This window comes from Myotis lucifugus, unplaced genomic scaffold (assembly GCF_000147115.1).
Source record: "Myotis lucifugus unplaced genomic scaffold, Myoluc2.0 scaffold_8, whole genome shotgun sequence".
Taxonomy (NCBI): Eukaryota; Metazoa; Chordata; class Mammalia; order Chiroptera; family Vespertilionidae; genus Myotis; species Myotis lucifugus.
In genome coordinates, this window is record NW_005871056.1 from 1,377,615 (window position 1) to 1,399,464 (window position 21,850).

Genomic DNA, 21,850 nt, shown 5'->3' on the forward strand with positions numbered 1-21,850 from the left:
GTGAAATAATTCCCTATTATGTTCGTCCCCCAATTTCCTCTTATCCTGCACCATTGGTAGCACACAGATAGCACTTAGTAATTATTTGTGGAAGGATGGAATGCTTCAGAAACAGATTTCATCTGCTCCCAATTTTGCCGTCACAAAGGCCAGCGCATTCCTAAGAGAGTCCAGGTGAGAGGGGTAGGGCCTCTGAGCTCAGGCAGACACTCTGGCCAGACTCCACTCCTGTCCACCTGAGGCCCTCCAGGAGCCTGCTTTCCCCAGGTATGGAACAGGAGCAGTGGTTGTGAGGAACAACTGAGGTGGCCTGTGCAGCTTCCCCTGTCTCCTCTCATTGATAAAATTATAACCTGGCCATTGTCACTGGGACTCCCATGATGTATCCAGAAATATTTATGCTTTCTTTTTTTTAATGCTTCCTTGTAAATCACAAGATCTGAGTCCCTCATTAAGGCAACCTCTGATTAGTAGGTTTGCATAATGGATAAGATGATGTGGGTTTTGACCACAAAATAGGTGTTATTTTATCAGAAAAATCCTAAGCAATTTGGGAGCTCATAATGAACACTCCCGCTTGATCGTTCCTCTCAGGATACGAGTCCCTTAACTCCTATAATCCCGATTTGCCTTCCCCTGGTTTTAAACTTTTTTGTTGTTGTTGTTCCTAAAATATCATGGAAGGAAGGTTTAAAATTTTAATTTCAAGATCCTAAATATATATAATGGGGAGTATAGTTTATTTTAGGAAATGCCTGCATTGTTGAAAGGTTTTATATAAGTAAATATGCAGTGGCAGACATATTTGTTTAAAATAACATGGTAGTCAGTTATTTCTGTAAGCAAACTACTGTATCAGATAAATCATAACCTAAAATTTATTCATTTTGTAAGTTCACATTTTACTTTGTTTTTGCACTGGGCATATATGGATATTCATTGATCTTTTTTTCATAGTGAGCTCATAATTTTGAATAGAAAAATAATGTAAAATTTTAATAGTGACTTTAGGATACAGCATGGTAAGAAATGTGCTTCCTAACGTTACAGTATAAGAGCACATCTTTATCTGGGTTGAGGGCTTTGGAAAAAGTGAAGGTTTTCATTATGTATTTTTAAAATTGTTAATTCTCATCAGAGGATATTTTTTTCCAGAGAGTGGAAGGGGAGGGAGAGAAACTGTGGACAGAGACACATAGACTGGTTGCCTCCAGCATGTGCCCCGATGTGGGGAAGGAAAGGGGGTTGAGATAGCAACCCAGGTACGTGCCCTTGACTGGGAATCGAACCTGCAACCCTTCAGTGCTTTGGCTGATGCTCTAACCATTTAGAAACACTGACCAGGGCTAAGCTTCTCCTTTATTATTTTTTTAAATACATTTTATTGATTTTTTACAGAGAGGAAGGGAGAGGGATAGAGAGTCAGAAACATCGATGAGAGAGAAACATCAATCAGCTGCCTCCTGCACACTCCCTACTGGGGATGTGCCCGCAACCAAGGTACATGCCCTTGACCGGAATCGAACCTGGGACCCTTGAGTCCGCAGGCTGACGCTCTATCCACTGAGCCAAACCAGTTAGGGCTAAGCTTCTCCTTTAAATAATTCAATATATTTGCCTTTGACAGAAGCTTTAATAGTGCTTCCCTGCCTCCTTCAACCTCGTAAGCTGATCTCAGTTTGAATCTTAGTTCTTTGACACACAACACTAGCATTATGAATGAGTTTTTGGACTTTGCTACTGTCCATGATATCCTCAGGAATTACAGAGGAGTATAGTTTATTGTCACTAAAATGGCCCAGATTGTGTCATTCTTACATCTTTCTCTGTCCCCCCAACTTACTGCCACTTTAGTGTTGCAGGAATCTTTTGTTACAATTTTAACACCCACTCATGGGAGTGTGAGCCTCAGGGGTCTCCCAGCCCCTTGGGTGAAGGAAAGTGAAGAGTGTGCCACTCAAAGGGCTGTTGGTGTTGGCATTTGTTTGTACTGTAACTCAGATAACACACATGGAGGTGGAGTGAACTAAAAAACCCCTCAGCATTGATTAGTTCATGGAAGAAATTCCCAGGGCCTGGACCAGAGCAGTAGGAATAGAAAAGAAGGAACACATACAGGAGAGGTTCTGAAGGAGTGGAATTGACAGGAATTTATCATTGTTCCTTTATGGAGGAGATAGCAAACAGTTTCAATTAAAAATCTGATTTTTCTTTCCTATTTATTTTTTAATCCTCACCTGAGGATATGTTTAGTGATTTTTTTTAGAGAGAAGCATCCATTGGTCACCACCTCTCATTCATGCCACAACTGCAGACCAAACCCTCAACCTAGGTATGTGCCCTGACCGGAAATCGAACCTGTAGCCTTTCTGTGTGTAGGACAACACTCCAACCCAGTGACCTACTCTGGCCAAGGTGGTTTCCTATTTTTTAAAATTAAAAAACAGTACATGGTCACCATAGAAAAAAGTAAAAAATGTCAAGCATAAGGAAGAATATAAAAATACCCCAAATCCCAATACTGAGAGAGAGCCTAATTTATGTTCCCCCTCTCTATATAGAATGTATATGTATATACACATCTCAGAGATGGCTAAGGGGGTCAAGTAAGCTTAATTACACCAGTATATTTACTTACCAAGAAGTTCGATGGCTAAGTTAGACATGCATACATATATATGTGGTATATGCATATAATATATGTCATATTCGTTAATTCATAAGATATACATACCTTTGAATTCCCAATTGAGGTGAATTTAAGTTACATTTAATTTCTGCTATCACAAATAATGCTAATGTGAGCATCATTATAGTTTAATAATTTGTATACATCTTTAATGATCATTTCTTTAGGATAAATTTTCAGAAGTTGAATTATTGGATCAAAAAAAGGCATTTGTGTTTTAAAGGTGCTTACCAGACATTTCTACATTCAACATTTTCACAGTGCCCTTCAGAAAGATTATACCAATTTATACTTCAAATAACAGCCTTTCAGCACAGGTGACTGGGTGGGTGGTGATACTGTTAATTGAGTTAAACTACATAGGAGGAGAAACTAGTTTGTGGGAGGAAAATACTGGGTTCAGGTTGGGATGTGGTAATTGAATTAATTTTAATTCCATAGGTATTCCAATTCCTTTGGATCATCTTTGTGATAAGGGCAAAAATAGTAGAAATAATAATAGCTGACATTCATCAATGTTGTGCCAAGCCCTTTGCATGAATTACCTTAATTCTCACAACCTTGTGTGACTGGTGGTAAAATTGTCCCCATTATATAGAGAAGAAAATTGAGGTCTAGAGAACTTGAATAATTTGACCAAAGTTCAGGGGGCTTGTCAGTAGTAGAATAGAAATTCAAATTAATACCCAGGCTTTCTTCACAAATAGAGTTGAGACATATAGCATATAGAGTAGGTAAGGTCACAGTAATTAAGTTGTATTCTCAGGAAAGTATGGTAAAGAGCAATTGCAAAAGAGTTGTAGGCATAGTCAGTTCAAAACCAACTGGTCTATGTATTTTTCCTAGCAAATGCGAATTCATCTCACTCCTAGTTTCATTACCCTACCCACTCCAAATAGTGCCCTTTCTTCAAAGCCAAGCCAATACCACTCTTTACCAGTAAGAACTTCCTTGACCACCCCAGCACATCTCTTCTTCCCCTCCACGTGGGTCCCACTTAATGTCTCCCATCATTGACGCTTATCACATACTGCCTTGCACTAAATAGGTATTTTTTAATGTTAGATCTTCCTGAAAAATAGAATCTCCCAAAACTGAATCAGGAAGAATCAGAAACCGTGAATAGGCTGATAACAACTGATGAAATAGAAGCAGTAATCAAAAAACTTCCAGCAGACAAAAACTCTGGTCTAGGTGGCTTCACAGAGGAGTTTTACCAAATATTCCAAGAACAACTAACACCTGTATTCCTCAAACTATTCCAAAAAATCAGAAAAAAAGGAACACTCCCAAGCTCTTTTTATGAGGCCAGCATTATCCTAAATCCAAAACCAGGTAAAGACACTACAAAGAAAGAATTACAGGCCCATATCCCTGATGAACATAGATGCTAAAATCCTCAACAAAATATTAGCAAATCACATCCAGCAATACATTAAAAAGATCATACACCACGATCAAGTGGGACTTATTCCAGGGATGCAAGGCTGGCACAATATTTGCAAATCAATAAATGTGATACATCACATAAACAAATTGAGAGACTAAAATGACATAATCGTATCAACAGACGAAGAAAAAGCATTCAACAAAATCCAACACCCATTTTTGATAAAAACTCTCAGCAAAGTGGGAATAGAGGGAGCCTATCTCAACATAATAAAGGCCATAAATGACAGGCCTGCAGCGAACATCATACTCAATGGGCAAAAACTAAAACCAGGTCTTCCCAAATATACTGTGAGCCATTTAAGGCAAGTGCTTCAGTTAAGCTCATCAACCCTTGTTGTGTATATCACGGACTAGGCCCTGGGGTGAATGTATTGTTTCAGCCACAATCTTGAGATTAACAGTGAGATTAATACTGTTGTTATCCGCACTTTGTAGAGGAGGATCTAAAGCTCAGAAAGGAAATGTACTCAAGTCCACAGACATCAATGCGATACGGAGGTGACTGAGCAGGACTTGAAGGAGAAGGTAGTGTTTGGATGGGCAGAAAAAAAAGGAGAAAGGGCTTTGCTGTTGAAGAGAATAGAATGTGGGGAGGTGTTGGGCACCCGCCAAGAAATAGGCCAGTAAAGCAGAACATGAGTGTGATTGGGAGGAACTTGGGTGCAGCTCTAGGGACTATGCACATGTTCTCTCTAATGGGGATCCTTGTGAGCAGCAGTATGAGAGAAGACCAGAGCAGTGATTTTCATCCTAGCATCCTTTTCCAAGGGCACCTCAAAGATGGCTAACGGAATCTAAAAATGCTGAGTTAAACCTGTGCCTGTCCCTATCAGGAAGTTCCAGAGACTAAATCAGACATCATATTTATGTGCTTTCTCTAGGAATCACAACTCTATATAATAGCACTTGTTCTCTCATTCTTCATCAAAGCTCCAGTCATCATTAGTGTATTTCCCCCCCTACATTAAGAGAGGAAAAGGAATGATTACTTAAACGTTTCTTGTTCAGAAATCAAAAGAATTATCCATGGGAAGCAATTTAAAAATGTGTGGTGCCGAAGAACATCATTCAAGGGAGAGGTGCCCCAGCACGGACGAGACAGTGGTGAGCAGGGTGGAAAGAAGCGGACGATTATGATAGAAGTGGAGGCTAAAACTGATGAAAATAAAGCATGAACCTTGGGAGTATTGAATTTTCTAATGACACCAGCTTTGAAGAACGAAGAGAGAAAAAATCTTAAGTAAGATTTTAAGGCCCAGTGTATAAATGTTAAATAAGACAGAATCATATCACTGAAATTTATGGAATGTCAAAAATACATCTCAGATGGAAAGGAAAAAAAACACAAGCAATTCATTTGCAGAAACTATATTCAAGTTAAACATGTAAGCCAGAATCAGTTTTGGCTAAGCTTTGAATAAACCATCTCAAAATTAGGCTTGAAGTATATGAAAAAAATAAACTTTTAAGTTATTTTCCAAGTTGAATGTTTTAAAAATTTAAGGCTTTTGGGGGGAAGTTCTCTATTTCAGTCAGATTAAGAGATTCTTTTCTTGCTAGTTTAATACGTTGTTGAGAATGTCATACTTTCATCTTCATTCACTTCTCAGATTCTCCCTCCTGAAAATATTCTTTAAACATGAGATTCTCCTCGCCTGAAAAACGTTTTAAGCAAGAACCATTTTTATCTACTCTGACCAGATTGTCATCTGATCATCTTGCTATGGCATAGTTTATAGCAGAAGAAAACAAAGCCTCCATATTTATGTGTGCCCCCAAAGTCAGTGGCTGTGAGAAGGTAGAAAAGAAAAAAAACAAAACAAAACATGGGAGATGAATGATTTTCTTGTTTTGGCTTAAATTTTAAGCAAAATTGAAAAACATACGATTTGCTAATGATTCTGAATATTCCTTCTAAATTCGCTAAATTTTAAAGGGAGCTTTCACCCAGATTGTATGAACGTTTCTTTTTATAACAAACCTCCAGAAAACTCTTGTAGATATGTTTTTTAATCTATGAAAAACAAAATGGCAAAACTTTACTCAAATGAGAAATGTGTGGAGAGCCGTTTTATGTCCTCTTATTACCACAATATGGAAACCCACAGATTTTTGGCTAAGATATAGAGTCCCTTACATAAACTGGAGTCTGGAGAGAGTTTAAAACAGAAATAGTTTAGAAGTTTAAAAATAGTAATAATTTAAGAGAGTACATGATTTTCTTTCTTTTTAGCAAATACAAGTATTAGAAACCATACTTTGAAAATAAATATATTTGATTATATATATATAATCAAATAATATATATGTGCTTTCTCTAAGAATCACATCTCTCTCTCTATATATATATATATATATATATTATATATATATATATATATATATATATATATATATATATATATATTCTTTAAATACGTTTCTTTTTAAAACCCATCTTTGAATAATGGGGATGTTAATGTTGCTACTTTCAGAATGGGAAATGCATTTACTAGTACTTCTCTGTTCAAATTTATTTCCCGGGTTTTCTGTAATAAGACCAGTGTTAACAAAGCAGAAAAACTTGCTTGCAGACCTGCTGAAATTCTCTTTGCAATACACAGTGTAGAGTTATTAAACTGGAGAGAAAGATTAATGTATTTCCTGCTAATTCCATAGAGGAGAACATGTATCTTTATTAATGTTAATGGGTTGGCCTCTCATTATGTTATAGAATGATCTGCTTTTGGAAAGGTTTTCTTCTAAAGAACTTCATAGCATTTAAAGGTTAATATGTTAGGTAAAGAACAATATCTTAAGAGAAGCGTTTTTATTACGGGACATGATGGGATGGCTTTTATTAAATTACATGATGATTTGAATGGGGAAGAAGAAAAAGTGCATCGCTTCTTGCCCTCAACTTTAATGCCTTTAATCAAATAATGACCTTCTGGAAAATAGTTAATTTTAAGCATTTGGAAAGATCAATACCACTTTGCCACCAAAAAATGGCCTAGATGATGAAATTTGATGTATTTAAAGTATCATTTCACCCTTTTAACCTAGTAAATAATTTAAAATGCTTTCAGTATTGCTTTGCCACTGTTTTGTTTCTCACTGTTCAAAGTGTTATGATTGTTCTCCAAAACAGGTTAAAGTTCGTGTGTGAAGCCTCCGGGCCTTGGGCCTGGAAGTGGGGTTGTACCTCCATTAGGCCTTGTGTGTCTATGTTGGGGCCCCTGAAGAAGTAGTATATTTTAACACTACATTGAGGCAGAGTGTGTATAAAGCATAAAAAGTGTGAAAATGGAATTCTTCTGGAATGTTAAAGGGGTGGCTTAAACATCATTGGTCTCTTTTGTGGTATCTTTAAACCTTTATTCTAAAGGTGAAAGAATTAGTAACTCTGACTATTAGAACCCAGACCGCCCCCGCCCCCAGCTTATAGAACATTGATATGAAATTACCCTTGAGTGCCGACAGCTTTGTAAAAAAAAAAAAATGCCCTCTATTAGCGTGTTTGTGGGCAGATTAAAAACTGTCTTCATTAGCATAAGTAACACTTACAGGTTCTTTTAAAAGTGGAACATTATTTGCTGAATGATAATTTGCTAGCTTTATAGTTAGTTGTTGTTCACAATGTACTCATTCAAAATGCTTGGTGCAGTTTAGTCTACAATGCTGCTTTTTTTGTGTGCTAGAAATACTGTTTAATGGATTATGTACTTAATCCTTGTTCCTACTACTTGCTAAAATGTAATTCATGCTTCCCACTAAAATGTTTGTATCAAATACCTCCCTATTTAGATTGATTTCTTTTAATATCATATATTATTATGCGATGAACCCAAGAGATTGGAAAGAAATACTTCTGCAAATAACACATAAAAGATTGGGAGGGGGGCGTAAATACAGACTACAAAATGTTTTGCTTTTTAGAACTCAAAATTACCATTCTGTTTTTTAAAATGTATTTTCCTTCTTAGTTGTAGCAAGAATTATTTGTCATTTTCTTTCTCTTTTTAAAGCTCTTGGGTTCAAAATGTATATGTATAGAATGATCATATATACATATCTGTATATTGTATTAAATGACTTTTTTCCTCAGAGAATATGGGAAGTCTATTTTCCCCTGGAAAACTAACTGTGTTGCATGCTCCCACCTTTATCACAGGCCAGGCCTTGAAAGGTTTCTCTTTTTATGTGTGGGACCCTGTAGGTACAATAAATTCATTCGTGAAATGAGGTTCCTTTCCTGACTACATGAAAATCATCGTGCACCCCTTACCCGTTAAAATGTTAGAAGTGAATTGACTTGAAGTAACTGTTCTGACTAGAATGGAAATCAGGGGTTGAGTTTGGTTGGAAATTAGCAGCTGAGAGAGGAAGGTGCCAGGATTTTTATTTAAATGTGGTACAACAAGATTCTGTCAGTAAAGCACATCATTAGAATATTGAGTTTAGAACTGCTAATTTTTCCTTTAAAATGAGCATACAGTCGTGTGCTTCATGGACCATAATAAATTGCCATTGTGTTGTCATTGAGTTTGTTTTGCTTTTTTGCAGTACTGGTTTGGCAGTCACTCTGCATTTTCTCTCTTCCTTTTCTTCCTTTTTCCCCCCTTGATTTTATATTTCTTTAATAGACCCCTAACCAAATCCAGTCAAAAGAATGTTATTTCGTGCAGTCTTAGCATTAGCATCCTTTGCACCATTTTCTTGCTTACGGTGGCTAGACATTTGCAGATGGTTCTTGGTTACTATAAAGTACATAACAGTATTTCCTTTGTGGCAGATGGATTTAAGACTTTTAGTTCTCAATAAATGTAGGTTTACAATACATAACTTTACAGGATTTGTGTTGTATATAACAGGTTTGAACATATTATCTCAGAATTCATCTGCATGGCATTTTCAGCTTATTCAGGGTCCATGCCAGTTTTTTTAAGTAATAGGGGGGAGCTCTGTGATTGATAGCAACAGCTCAAGGCGTGATTTTGAATAGAAACAAAGGGTTTAGAACAGAAGGTGTCAAATTAAACTTTGTCAGTTTGAAAAGTAGTAACATCCTGAAAGTTTTACTAATTTATTTACATGTGGCTACTGTTTATATTTTGCCCTTTTTATATGCAGTGTAATGTTGCTTGGCAAATTTACTACATTTAAAGTGTAGGTTGTTCCTTGTGCCATTTTGGTTTCCTGAGAATGGATCGGTATCATTATTTGAAGGCTTTTAGTCTCCTCTCTTTTCCACTGTTTGGAACAGTTGTCGTTGAATTTAATTTTGAGAGTAGTTTCCTACCCCGGCCTATGGTCTTTTAATATCTCAAGTCTCAGAGACCTCTCTTAAAAAATGTAATTATGTTCACATATTGCAACCTAGTGCTGCATTTCATTCCTTGTCTCCCCTCCACCAAGTAAATCTATAAATTTATCATTTAAAAACCTATACAGTACTTAGGGGAATCAGTATTTTTTATTTGCTAAATATTACAGATATTCTGACATGTTCATTTTCTTCCCAAATTTATATGCTCTAACAATAACACTTACGGAAAAGTGATCTAGAAAAAGGTTAGAAAGCATTTGGCATTTTTAGTCACTTTCTGCAAAACACAGATTAGATTACTGTCATCATTAATAGAATCTCAATCCATAGATTTTGAGGTAGTCAGAATATTCCAAGGCATTTAAATAGTATTAGGAAACATTAATCTTACTTTGCCGGTGTGAATTGGGGATGAGCCAAATTATTTTCTCTGCCGACAGAGAACTGGCATGTCAGAATATCTGTTTTCCATTACTTTTTAAGAGATACGCACATCAAGGAAAGAACCCCCGCCCCCCCCCTCTTTGTTTTTTTGGAATATCCTTGTAGAACTAACAGTTCCCAGCTGCACCGTTAAATATTTTTCTAAGAAGCATCTGATTTCAGTCTCTTTAAATGACCGTGTTTCTTGAAAGGCTAGCAGAGACATGCTTCAAACTTATAATTCATCAAATTATTTTTAGATAAGGAATTAGAAGTATTATTTAAGGGCAGAGGTTAATAGCAAACTACTGGAAATGTTATGTTAGTCATAGGCAATTAATAAAAATACCGGTCTGTCTCGTAAGTACAGAGACACACAAGTGACAATATGAGCAAATATTTGTTGAATGAGTCGGGGCTCTTTTTCTGAAATATTTGTGAAACCAGCGTGAATGTGATTGTTTAGGAATTAGCTATCATTATTAGCCATTTTAAAAGAACTAATGATTTTCTTTTCCAGAGAACATCTGTGATCCACATGTTTTTTTTTCACATATATATGCAAGTGCTAACTGATCTCCGCATGAAAAAGTTTCTAAAGGATTTGAAAATTATTGGAGTTTTCAGCTCTCTCCAAGAAGCTTTTCTTACATGAATCGTTCTTAATTTAACTTGTAGCAATTTTTAGTTGCAAGCATTAGTGTTGTTTTTTTTTTAATTCTTAGAATCTCAATGTTGAGCACTTACTGCAATAATGTAAGACTAGCTACTAGTAAGTAAAAAAACCAAAAACAGCATCTTTATGAACCTTCTAACATCTCTTGAAAGATAAATAAAATTGTAGTATTTGCTGTGTTTAGGCATGGGGGCGGGTGTCAATTGACATAGCCAAAGAATGAAGACAAGGAGGAGGAAAGTAGCATCCTATATAATAAAAGCATAGTATGCAGATTGTCCCCTTGACCATAGTTTGACCAGGGGGCGGGCCGGCCAGGGGAAGGGAGGGAGGCCCCAGCCGGCTAGGGATCCTACCAGTGCATGAATTTCATGCACCAGGCCTCTAGTAGTTAATATTCAGACTTATGGGAAGATACATCTAAAACCGTCACAGCATGAAAACTTAGAGGTAAAGTGTAAAGAAATAGCTTAGATGTAGGAAAATATATTTTCATGGCTTACTCTAGACAGCAAATATTTGCTAGGAAGCACTAAATAATCATCTTCAGGGTCTCAAATATTTCAAATACTGGAATATAGTTTTCTAGTCAATAATGTACAAACATAGAGCTAAAATATGACATATCATATTATTCTGGAAATAAACATAGGATTGCCAAGGTTAGAAGAGAAGTGTGTTCAATGACACTTAATCAGCATTCTTATTTTTCATTTAGCTAATATTCTTTTAGGCACATCTTCAGTTTACTGCCTACTCTTTTAGCCTGGAATTATTATGTGTTCGGTAGCATTGAATGAGTGCATGACTGTCCCCATGTACATATTTGTTTAATTAAAAGACCTGTTGAGTAGAGAATCAAAGCTCTCTCAGAAAAATTGGTAGGTCTCCTGGGGGTTAGCAGCAGTCACCCTTGGCTGGTTAGTAGATGGGCCTTGGGAAGCTAATGTCTCAGTTCTCTCTAAAATCTCTCAAATAGGCCATTTTGGGGAGAGTGTGCCTTGCTTCTTCCCACTATATATTGCAATTGGAAAGAGAATTTTCTCTTCAGTGGTTCAGGCTGAGAAGAAAGGGAGGAAAAGCCATACCATTCTCACTCCAAAGGTAACATTAAAAACAAACAAACAAAAAAACAACAACCAGCAAAACAAAAGACAAAAATACCTTCTCCTTGGCTAGTTCTAAAAATCAGATAATAAAGAAAATGTACTTGATCCATTCACAGCCAACTAATTTAGTTGAAATTTTCAAGAAGCCCCTGTGTCTTAGGCCACGTTCCCTAAAGCAGAATCTGAGATGGGGAGTCGGGCGCACGTGATTGGTGAGGGACTCGGAAGGAGCAAGGAGGATAGGGAAAAAGGGGTCACAGGTAAAGGGGAGATAAGGTCATCTCTAGAGAATAAATCCCTCTATGGAAAACAGCAGTAAATTGAAGGTACAGAGACTTTGAACCACTGGGGCAGCCAGGCATGGCCACCCTGGGCGAGGGGCCAGGGAGGAAGTGGAGTAACTGTCCAGGCATCTCCAGGGGAGATGACTCCAAGACCTTTCTCCAGAAAAGAGTGTGGCTCTGAGCTCTAAGCAGGCAGCACAGCAACTGGGGGTGGTCGCCTTGGCTGGGGAAGGGGGTCTGGGTGGGATACCCCCCTTCCTCTCCACCCCATTCCTTACGTCCATCATGGCAGCCAAGACAAAGGAGGTTTGAGAGGGTGATTAGAAAATGTTGGACAATGGACTGTGTTAGACCACTCAGTTCTTGATAATCTGATAGTTCACTCTTTGCTCAGGAAACCCGTTAAAATGGTTGCTTGACAAATCACATGTGTATCCTGCAGCAGGCAGAAAAGCAGGACTCCGAGCTATCTCTCTGGAAAGTTCTTGAGAATTCTTCGAATGCCCAGTCTATAATCATTTTGCTTTATATAGTGGACAACATTCTTACACAGTTGCACACATCCCTTCTCTGTTTCTCACACACACACACACACACACACACACACACACACACAAATATTCATACCTAATTTCCTTTCTAATACAAAAATTCCAAACTTATGAAATCCTTTTTAAATAATTATTCTAAAAGTCTGTCCTAACTCTCCTTAAATACCCGCAGGACCGCAGGTGGCCACACTCATCAGACAAGAAGGCTGGGCAAGGCTCAGGCACACCCAGCTTGGCTTTTCTCCTGTTTCTCACATATCACAAAGCCCCGGGTAAATGGGTCTTGCCCTTGGAGTCTGAAAAATATTACCCTCTTTTAAGATGCCAGTCTGAACATTTATTGGAAACAGAGCCTGTCTTTTTGACAACCACAGCTCTTCTCAGAGGTTTAACAAAATTGTTTAAAGCAGATTGGAGTATTTTGAGCTTATGAAAAAAATTAACTTCACAGGGTCTTTCCATTTTAAGCTCCTAATGGAAATTGTCAGTCTTTCCCCCGCCCGCATGAGCTGACCTATTATTCCCTTGTCTCTAAGGGGTGGTTGTGTGAGCTGTTACGCTGGAAAGAAGATCCTTCTCCAGAAAACAGGACCCTGTGGGAGAACCTCTCCATGATCCGAAGGTTCCTCAGTCTTCCCCAGCAAGAACGCGATGCCATATATGAACAGGAGAGCAACGCGGTACATCACCATGGCGACAGGCCGCCCCACATCATCCACGTTCCAGCAGAGCAGATTCAGGTTCGTTTACCTTGGCCAATTCAAGATAGCACTAAGTAAACAGAGCTTTAAACTGAGCAGGGAAATTAGCGTTTCTCTCCTTCCCAGCAGTCTACACACGGGCTTTTTAGCAAGCCATAGTGATACACTGCTGTCTTGCTCAGGGGGATGAGAGGAAAATTAACACTTTTTCCAACATGTGTTTTGTGTTCCTCTTCCTTCACTCCCCACCCCCAAAGTGGCAGGAACCCCCTTTTACACTTCTTGTTTGGCAAGTGAGTCTTTGTTAGAATTGGGTTGTTTTGTGTGTATGAGCTTCATCATTTTTTTTTAAAATCAGAATTTAAAACACACCACCTTAAAAAAAAAAAACATACAAAAAACTAATACCTGAACCTCACCCAAGGAAAGGAATGATTGCTGTTTTCTGTAGGGGGATTTTGTAGAATCACAATTTTATACATTGGCTTCTGTCCAAAAGGAGGTGGGGAGGGAAACCTAAATGGAATCTTGCTCCCGACGCCTTGGCCCTTCCTTCACCTTGCAGCCGTCTCCCTACACCCTCCCAGAGCACAGGTTAGGGGCGAGTCATGTCTGTTTGTCTTTCCTTTAGAGCCCCTCTCCCAGCACCCTTGGGAAAGGAGAGTCTAGAGGCGTTTTCTTGCCAGGCCTGCTGACCCCTGCACCGTGGCTCAGTGCTGCTCCTCAGGTGAGCGGGCACAAGTTCCCTTTGCCAGAAAGAGAGGGACACAGACAGGGGGTGGCTTAGAGACCTGCTCCCTTGGTCGGGATATTTAAAGGACAACCTGACCATGGCGGTGGGCTGAGACCACTGTGCTGTGCCAACAGACTCAGCCTTGTACTTAGCTGTCATGTCATGGGACTCGTCTCCATTCACCCGACCCCCCTATGAATTGAGATTGGAAAACACTGGGGTCAGGTGTTTTGTAGGCGCTCTTAGGGCCTCGGTTGCTTAGGAAGTATGTTGCAATTGAACTTGAGCGGTATAACTTGTTTTTGTTAAATTTAAGGGGAACTTCTCCTTTAAGGAAAAATGCCATTGCCTTCCAGAGTCCTAAAATCCTACTATCTTTGGTGAATCACCTGCATTATTTCTGAGTATTGTTGGGGAAAAATACACATGTAGCTAAAAACAATAACAGGGTTATCCATCCACTAGGAAAAAATATCCCTGAGTATGTATTCAAGATAAATTGAAAAAGAGAATCCCTGAGGATATCAAGCACTCAAATAATCCTGAAAGCCTGAAAAACTGTTTAGCGAAAACAAAAAAAAGAGGAAGATATACATTAAGTAATGAGAGTAGGACTTGTTTGAAAATGTAAATCGTTTTTTAAAAAATTGCTTTTTAGGGGGTAAAAGGAACTGCGTAGGCACCATATGAATGTTCTGATATTTTGCCGCTCACTCGGGTTGATTTGCTTTGCTGATAGGAGTTAGGGGTAGCGAGTACAGTTACGTGCATGTATCGCACATTTGTTCTGTATAATTGTGTAGGGAAATCACAGCACACATACAGGTACTAATCATGCAAAAGTGTCTGTGTACACTAAACTTCAATCCTAATCACATCCAAGTTCACCACAGACACAACAATTTGCTAGCGGCGGATTGGACCTTTATTTTTCCGTAAGGAAAAATAACTTGCAGTGTCAGCCTAGTGCCATTTGGTAAGACATTGTGCATGAAATCAGGACTGTCCGGTAGGAATTTCACAAACGTCAGCCTCTCAGAAATCCTTTGGACTCCTAAGAGATAATGCTGAAGAAGAGGAGGGCTAGCTATTTTGGTTGCAATTTAAATACAACTTTCGAATCCTGCTCCATGTTTTACCTACGCGATGACATAGGGCAAAACACATTTCTTGCATGGCTCTGTACCTCACCTTTCTAAAATGCCTTTGAAATCCTTCTCGATCTTCCTTATAAATCTTAATTATTTATGTCATAATTGGCTTTGCTTGTCTTCCCGTAATGTGCAAACTTCTGGCACAGACTGAAAATCAAGGTTAGGGAGGCTCCGGTGACCTCTGAGAAGGAGGCCCAGTAACCCCCCAAACCCAAGTCCTTCCTTCCTAGTGACTATCATTTTGATATTTTTCCGAATGCTGTGGGTCCTTTCGCTGGCCTGCCTTTGGGCCTGAGCCCTTGTCCCCATCCAAGAAGCCAGGCGTGGGCTCATCCCCCAACCATGCGCTCCGTAGTTCTAGCTGCTTCGCGCGCACCTGGGAGAGCGCAGTCTGACTGTCCGCTTGTTCCTTCTCCCGCAGCCGCCGCAGCCGCAGCCCCAGCAGCCTGCGCCGCCACCCCCGCAGCCGCAGGCGCAGCAGCCGGCCGGCCCCCGGCTCCCCCCGCGGCAGCCCACCGTGGCCTCCCCGGCCGAGGCCGAGGACGACACCCGCCAGAAGACGCGGCCGCGCACAAAGATCTCCGTGGAGGCCCTGGGGATCCTCCAGAGTTTCATCCAAGACGTCGGCCTGTACCCGGACGAGGAGGCCATCCAGACTCTGTCCGCCCAGCTGGACCTGCCCAAGTTCACCATCATCAAGTTCTTTCAGAACCAGCGGTACTATCTCAAGCACCACGGCAAACTGAAGGACAACTCCGGCCTGGAGGTGGACGTGGCCGAATACAAAGAGGAGGAGCTGCTTAAGGATTTAGAAGAGGGTGTGCAAGACAAAAACGCCAACACCCTTTTCTCGGTGAAGCTGGAAGACGAGCTAGCGGTGGAAGGGAACACAGACATTAACGCCGACTTGAAAGACTGAGACATCAAGTATTATTTTCATTCAACAGTGCCACTGGTATTTACTAACACAATGAAAATCCACCTGTATGCGCTCAGAAACCTTTGTTGTTCATGGTTTGGCCAATGAATCTTCAGAAACTTGCACAAACAGGAAAGTTGAGAAGGGATAATGCAGACTGCACTAAATGTTTTACTCTGATTTACAAACTGCTCGGCAGCCCCAGGTGAAGCATTGAGGATTGTTTGGTATTAAAAGTTCAGATTTGTGTTCTCGGGAACGCACCGAGGTGTGTACCCCGTCAGCATGATACCAGTGATTTTTTTTAAAAAGATTATTATTATTCTGGAGCCTCAAACAAGCATTATAACTTCTGTGATTATGATTTCCTTCCTTTCATTATTTCTGTAACACTCCACACTGATCTTTGGAAACTCGCCCCTTATTTTAAAAGAAAAAAAAAAAGAGTTTGTTACTCTATTGTATGTTACAAAAGAACTATAGACTGTGGAATGCAGTTTAAAGATGACATATGCCAACAAATGCCTTGTATTATATGGCACTGCCGTAATTCAAATTTGTTTTTATTTTGGAAATAAAAGTTCACTGTAATTTTTTTTTCATTCTCATTGTTACATGATTTTTTTTTTAAATGAAAAGAAAATGTGAAACACAGTTTAGTCCTCATTATTTATTTGTAGATCCTGCAGCATCATGTTGTAATTAATTTTTTGGAAGTTTCCGTTAAATGTAATATTGCTTCTCTTGTTACCATACTGATTCTTTTCTATTTATAAATGTATTTTGATGGGCAGTAAAACAAAGTGTCTTAAAAGTTTTAAATAGAGAAAATGTGCTTTACACAGTTGCCTATAAAAAGTGCTCTATGTTATCCAAGCAATTCATACTATAAGCTTCACTCTTATTGTTGTATGCAATTTTTACTATCATGCAAATAAGCTTAGGTAAATAAAACTAATAGATCACCTTAGAAAATTATGCAATTAATGTGAAAATAATTGATGTTTGCAATGTGTCTTCCTTTGGTTTACAATCAATTTTAAAGCTACATCTGTATAAAATTTCTGTATAAAGGTGTATTTCTTTTTTATGAGTTTATGGCTATGAAAACACCAGCTATTTTGTTACAGCTGGCTGTTTTTATAAGTGTATCACAATTTTCTTTATGCAGAAATATTCTGATTAGGAAGTGGTTATTGACTGTAACTACACAATTAAAATTGTTTGTATGATATGACATGGTAGGGTTTGTCTGCTTATGTGGAGTAACTATCCAGAGTCAAAGGTGGTCCTCTCGGTTAGGTGCATGTTCATACTTTTCTCTTGATGATATTTTACTGATTCTTAAAAGAGCAATGGAAAAGAAAAGTCACTCGAAATGCTGTAAATTTAGATCACGAACACATGCTCCTTTTTAAAGTTAAACTATGAAGATCATAACCTGTTTGGGGTTAACATTTTGCTTAATAAACAGATAGGATGGTCTAAAGACTCACTGGCAAAAACATAAATCCAGCCTCTAGCAGTTATGTGCTTAGAAAGTGGATTCATCTGCATTTATTCCACAGTACTTCACTTATGGCAACGCTTTTTTTAAGCTAGTGTACACATATTTTTAAAGGCCATTAATAACAAAATAAGTAAGGAAAAAGGGACCTTTTGTATAAATATTCCTTAATAAGCAACGCATTTTTAAAAAGTTATAAATGGAATATACGTTAGCTCGGTTCATGCAGAAAATATGAATAACACACCTGGAATTTAAACACAATTTTCAAGATACAAAATTAGGGTGTGCTAATGGTCATGGGAAGGTTGGAGGCCAGTGTTGCAGTTTTTGATTATTTTCTTTTTCTATTCACTTTATATCTTGCTTCCTTTTTTTAAGGTTTCCTCGATGTTAATAGGGGGTATCCGAATTCCTTAAAACTTGGTTCTGAAATGGCCCATTCTTTTCCTGCCAGTGCCCTAGGCCATGATAAGCTCATTGGTAGTCAACTGGGTTGCTTAGGGTTGAGCTTTTACTTAGGATACTGAAATGGGATCATTGAAAACTCCGAATTCAGTTTTCAAAAGTACTATTTACTTTTAAAGCACAGCTGAACTACTATGAAGGCAGCTGGTTTGCTGCAGACTTAAAACTGATTGAAAAGTTTTCAGATATTTTATTAAGTGAGGAAACTTTTAAACATTCTTGCTCCCTAGAGTTTAGGAAATAATTTGAGCAAAAGGAATTTGAATTAGAATAGACATAAGATTTCATGTATTAAAAATAAGACAAATAGACACTAGTATACTATGAAGTTTTTAAGAAAGCTCTATCTTCCTCTTTTTTTCATATGTTAAAGAAAATTTAGAACAGAGAGACTTTTTTTTTTAACCAGCCCAACATTTAACAGATGTCAGAGGTATGAGATTTAATTTTGGGAGGGAAAGGAGAAATTGGATTGCAAATATGATTTTCCCATTCCCAGTAATCTAACTTATGCAATAACTTTCTCAAGGAATTGATGAGTGTGTGTAAGAAATCAACAATACTAACAAAATTCTTAGGCCCTTTCATCTTGGCAGCCCTAATTCTGCTAATAATGACATTTTAACACCCTCCCCACCCCCAAAAATAGCACATGTCAGTAAACAATCATGGTCATGATGGAGTGAGTACAATTGTTTTCAGGAAAGATGGCATGTTTTGGAAAAGACCTGTCTGGGTGATCTTCCACATTGCTCCCCCAATGCCACGTATCGCTCCCTCACACCAGTCCCTATTGCTGGCGGCTATGGTACAATTCCTTGAACAAGCTTCATCGTGTCCAAGTTTATCAGAGACTTTAAAAGCGGGGCATGACGTAGCGCTTCGTGCTGTGAAGACCTTAGCAGAGTCAGGTAGTTTACGGGTAATACTCAACCTTGCGCATCTGAATCTGTCATGGATTCCTCCCCTCAGCACTTTGCCACTAATTTGTATTACACTCTGTGGCCATATAATACTTGCACATTATGCAAAAAATAATGTTGATAGTATCTCCTTGGCACAAAATATGCAGAGTTGACACGTAACCTTTGACAACCAAGGTAACTAATATGTATGCGTGCCCTTGTTGTGTGGCACTTGGTTACAAAGTCTGTTCATACTATGTATAAAGTGTGTATAGATGAACATTTAGCCCCCATGAATTCTGAGCTTAAAGGAAGTGTGTCTTTTTATAAGTAGTGCTATCTATATCTATGTTTATCTAAAATATATAGCTTGAGTAGAAAACATTTTCAAATGGTTCCAGATTGAGTAAAAATGACAATCCTATACATTCCATTATGAAAGTCTGCCCTATTCCCTATTGTTATCATGAGCCAATTTTAAGGTCCTTGAATGTCATGATGTCATCAATAAATGAGCTGTTCTGAACTGCCTGGTGATATTTTCAAAGAGAGCAATTAAAATGTATAAACCCTATTAAATAACCTATAGAGAAAGGACTACTATGTTAAAACAAGCCAGCAATTTGCATGGTAGGTGGAAATCAATGGAGGTCCAAAAACATTAATCATATCTAAAATATCAGAAGATATTGATGCTATAGTTTACCTTACAAATAAATATTTTTTACTTTTGAAGGGGGTGTTTCTTCTGGGGCAATCCTTTTCATGTAAATACTACTTGCATGTTTTTTGACAAAGGCTAAGCTACAATCTATTAACACACGTTTTTGATGAAAATATACAGTGCCCTTATTTAAAAAATGTGGTGGAAGGTGTATGTCCAGAATACGATCCCTGTTTCTGATACCAAATGTTAAATAAAAATAGTTTGGAATTACTGTTTAAAAGATGAGCAACATGTTGAAGCCTTTCTTACATTACCCTACTTATGTGGATTATGCATTTCTAACTTTATCAAAATAATTCCACAATCCCCTTATGATTTCTTGCTTATATCAAGGTTATATATTGTCATTTTCTTTTTTCAAAAATATTATTTCATTGATTTCAGAGAGGAAAGGAGAAGGAGAGAGAGATAGAAACATCAATGATGAGAGAGAATCATTGATCAGCTGCCTCCTGCATGCCCCACACTGGGGAAATCAAACCACAACCCCCTGGTTCATAGGTCGATGCTCAACCACTGTGCCACATTGGCCAGGGGGTGGGAATGGGAGGGGGGGGCGTAACTATATTCTCATTTCTTTCCATCCACTGTTTTCAACTGCTAATATCCCTACTGTGATCAAAGGCACATGACCTGGGCCCTGTTCTCCACAATAAGGTGGTTAATGGGGGAATGCCTTAGAGCAGTATGTTATATTTGTTGCCTTGCAAAATAAACACAAAGAAACTCAAGTGGTGTATTTTGCATTAGATTAAATGTTAAGCATTACTTCGTTACTGCCAGTTGAACATTTTTACTATTACTGAATATTTGCTTTTTATGGTGCTCAAGCTTTCAGTCCAGTGACAGTCTCTAATTCATGCCCTTGGGCCCAAAAAAGAAACGATGTTCCACGTGCGGCTCTGATTTGCCACTTACAGTACCTGTTAGATGAGAATGTTGACAAGGTTCAAATATTTAAATGTGTCCCTTGATTCGCTGAGTCTGTGGCAATGTGATGCAAAATGAGCATTTGTCCAGAGCACAACCCGCCCAACAGCATCTTAATGTGGGGCCAGGTTTCAGCTACTCCCCCTTCGCTTCCCGTTTTAATTTCCAAATATTTGTTTTACCATCTCATACAAAGGCTTCCTACCTTCTGAGGACCCTTCCCTACCATCCTCCTCAAATACGCTTAAAGTGATAATAGCACAACGTGTGCGGAAGGCTTCATTTTACTAGGCAGTGCCACAAACGTGTCTCCATTCCACTACAAAGTGTTGTCAGGAGGGTACTGGCATTCCCACTTCCAAGACGAGGGAAGAGAAACTCAGCGTAACTCCCTTGTTCAGCTAAGTGGTCACATTGGTCTTTAAACCCAACTCTGCTATCTACAAATTCTACCTCTACTTTCTCCTTTAAAAAATAACTTCCTCAAATTTAGAAAATATAGGAAACTTAATTGCAATTCAAATTTTTTCAGAAATATAACACATATTTTGCTAATGTAAACAGTTCATCACTAAAGTAATTGAAATCAAGTATATGAAATGTTTCATCATGAAATATCTATCCCCAAACTCTGCCATCCTGGTATAAGATCCATATATACCAAATTTAATAATAAAAAAAAAAACCCCACAACACTTTGTTATAGTAATTTTCAAATGCACATGAAAAAGAATAGAATAATGAACTCCCAAGGATTCATTACCCAGTTCAAAAACAGTTTTTGTCAATAAATACTTTGTAAAACTTTTTTAAAAATATATTTTATTGCCCTAACCGGTTTGGCTCAGTGGATAGAGCGTCGGCCTGCGGACTGAAAGGGGATGTGCCCACAACCAAGGTACATACATGCCCTTGACCAGAATCGAACCTGGGACCCTTCAGTCCGCAGGCTGACGCTCTATCCACTGAGCCAAACTGGCTAGGGCTGTAAAACTTTTTAAAATTAAGAAAATATCCAAACTGTTTGATGGCTCCTGCTCATTATCTTACTTTTTTTTGGAAAGTAATGCATTTTCTTATTTCTAAAAAAAACCCAAACTTTTAGAAGGAGAACCTGTGAGAATTCCACAAATATTTGTACCACAAAAAAAGAGAGACAAACCAGCCTCTCTTTATTTATAAACAATGCGTGCTTTCATATCATTGTTTAAACTAAAGTACATAATTTTCAGTTATGCATAATAAAATATGTAATTAAGCAACATTCCATGGTGGATTAAAGAATTAAAAGCTTCAGGTGCAGAAAAGAATTTG

The 21,850-nt window shown here is 38.3% G+C and overlaps 1 protein-coding gene across 5 annotated transcripts in view; it reads left to right on the top strand.

The window, feature by feature from the left end:
* SATB1 (SATB homeobox 1) overlaps window positions 1-19,405 on the top strand; it is a 102,125-nt gene extending 82,720 nt beyond the window's left edge. For 4 of the 5 annotated variants that reach the window (XM_014450472.2, XM_014450470.2, XM_006083655.3 and 1 more), the window contains 3 exons: window positions 13,029-13,232; window positions 13,825-13,920; window positions 15,502-19,405. In XM_014450472.2, the coding sequence (XP_014305958.1) occupies window positions 13,029-13,232; window positions 13,825-13,920; window positions 15,502-15,999 (798 nt within the window). In that variant the 3' untranslated portion in view covers window positions 16,000-19,405. The remainder of the gene's footprint in view (window positions 1-13,028; window positions 13,233-13,824; window positions 13,921-15,501) is intronic. The other variant, XM_006083658.3, reaches the window with a different exon arrangement.
* Window positions 19,406-21,850: the final 2,445 nt, after the last annotated feature.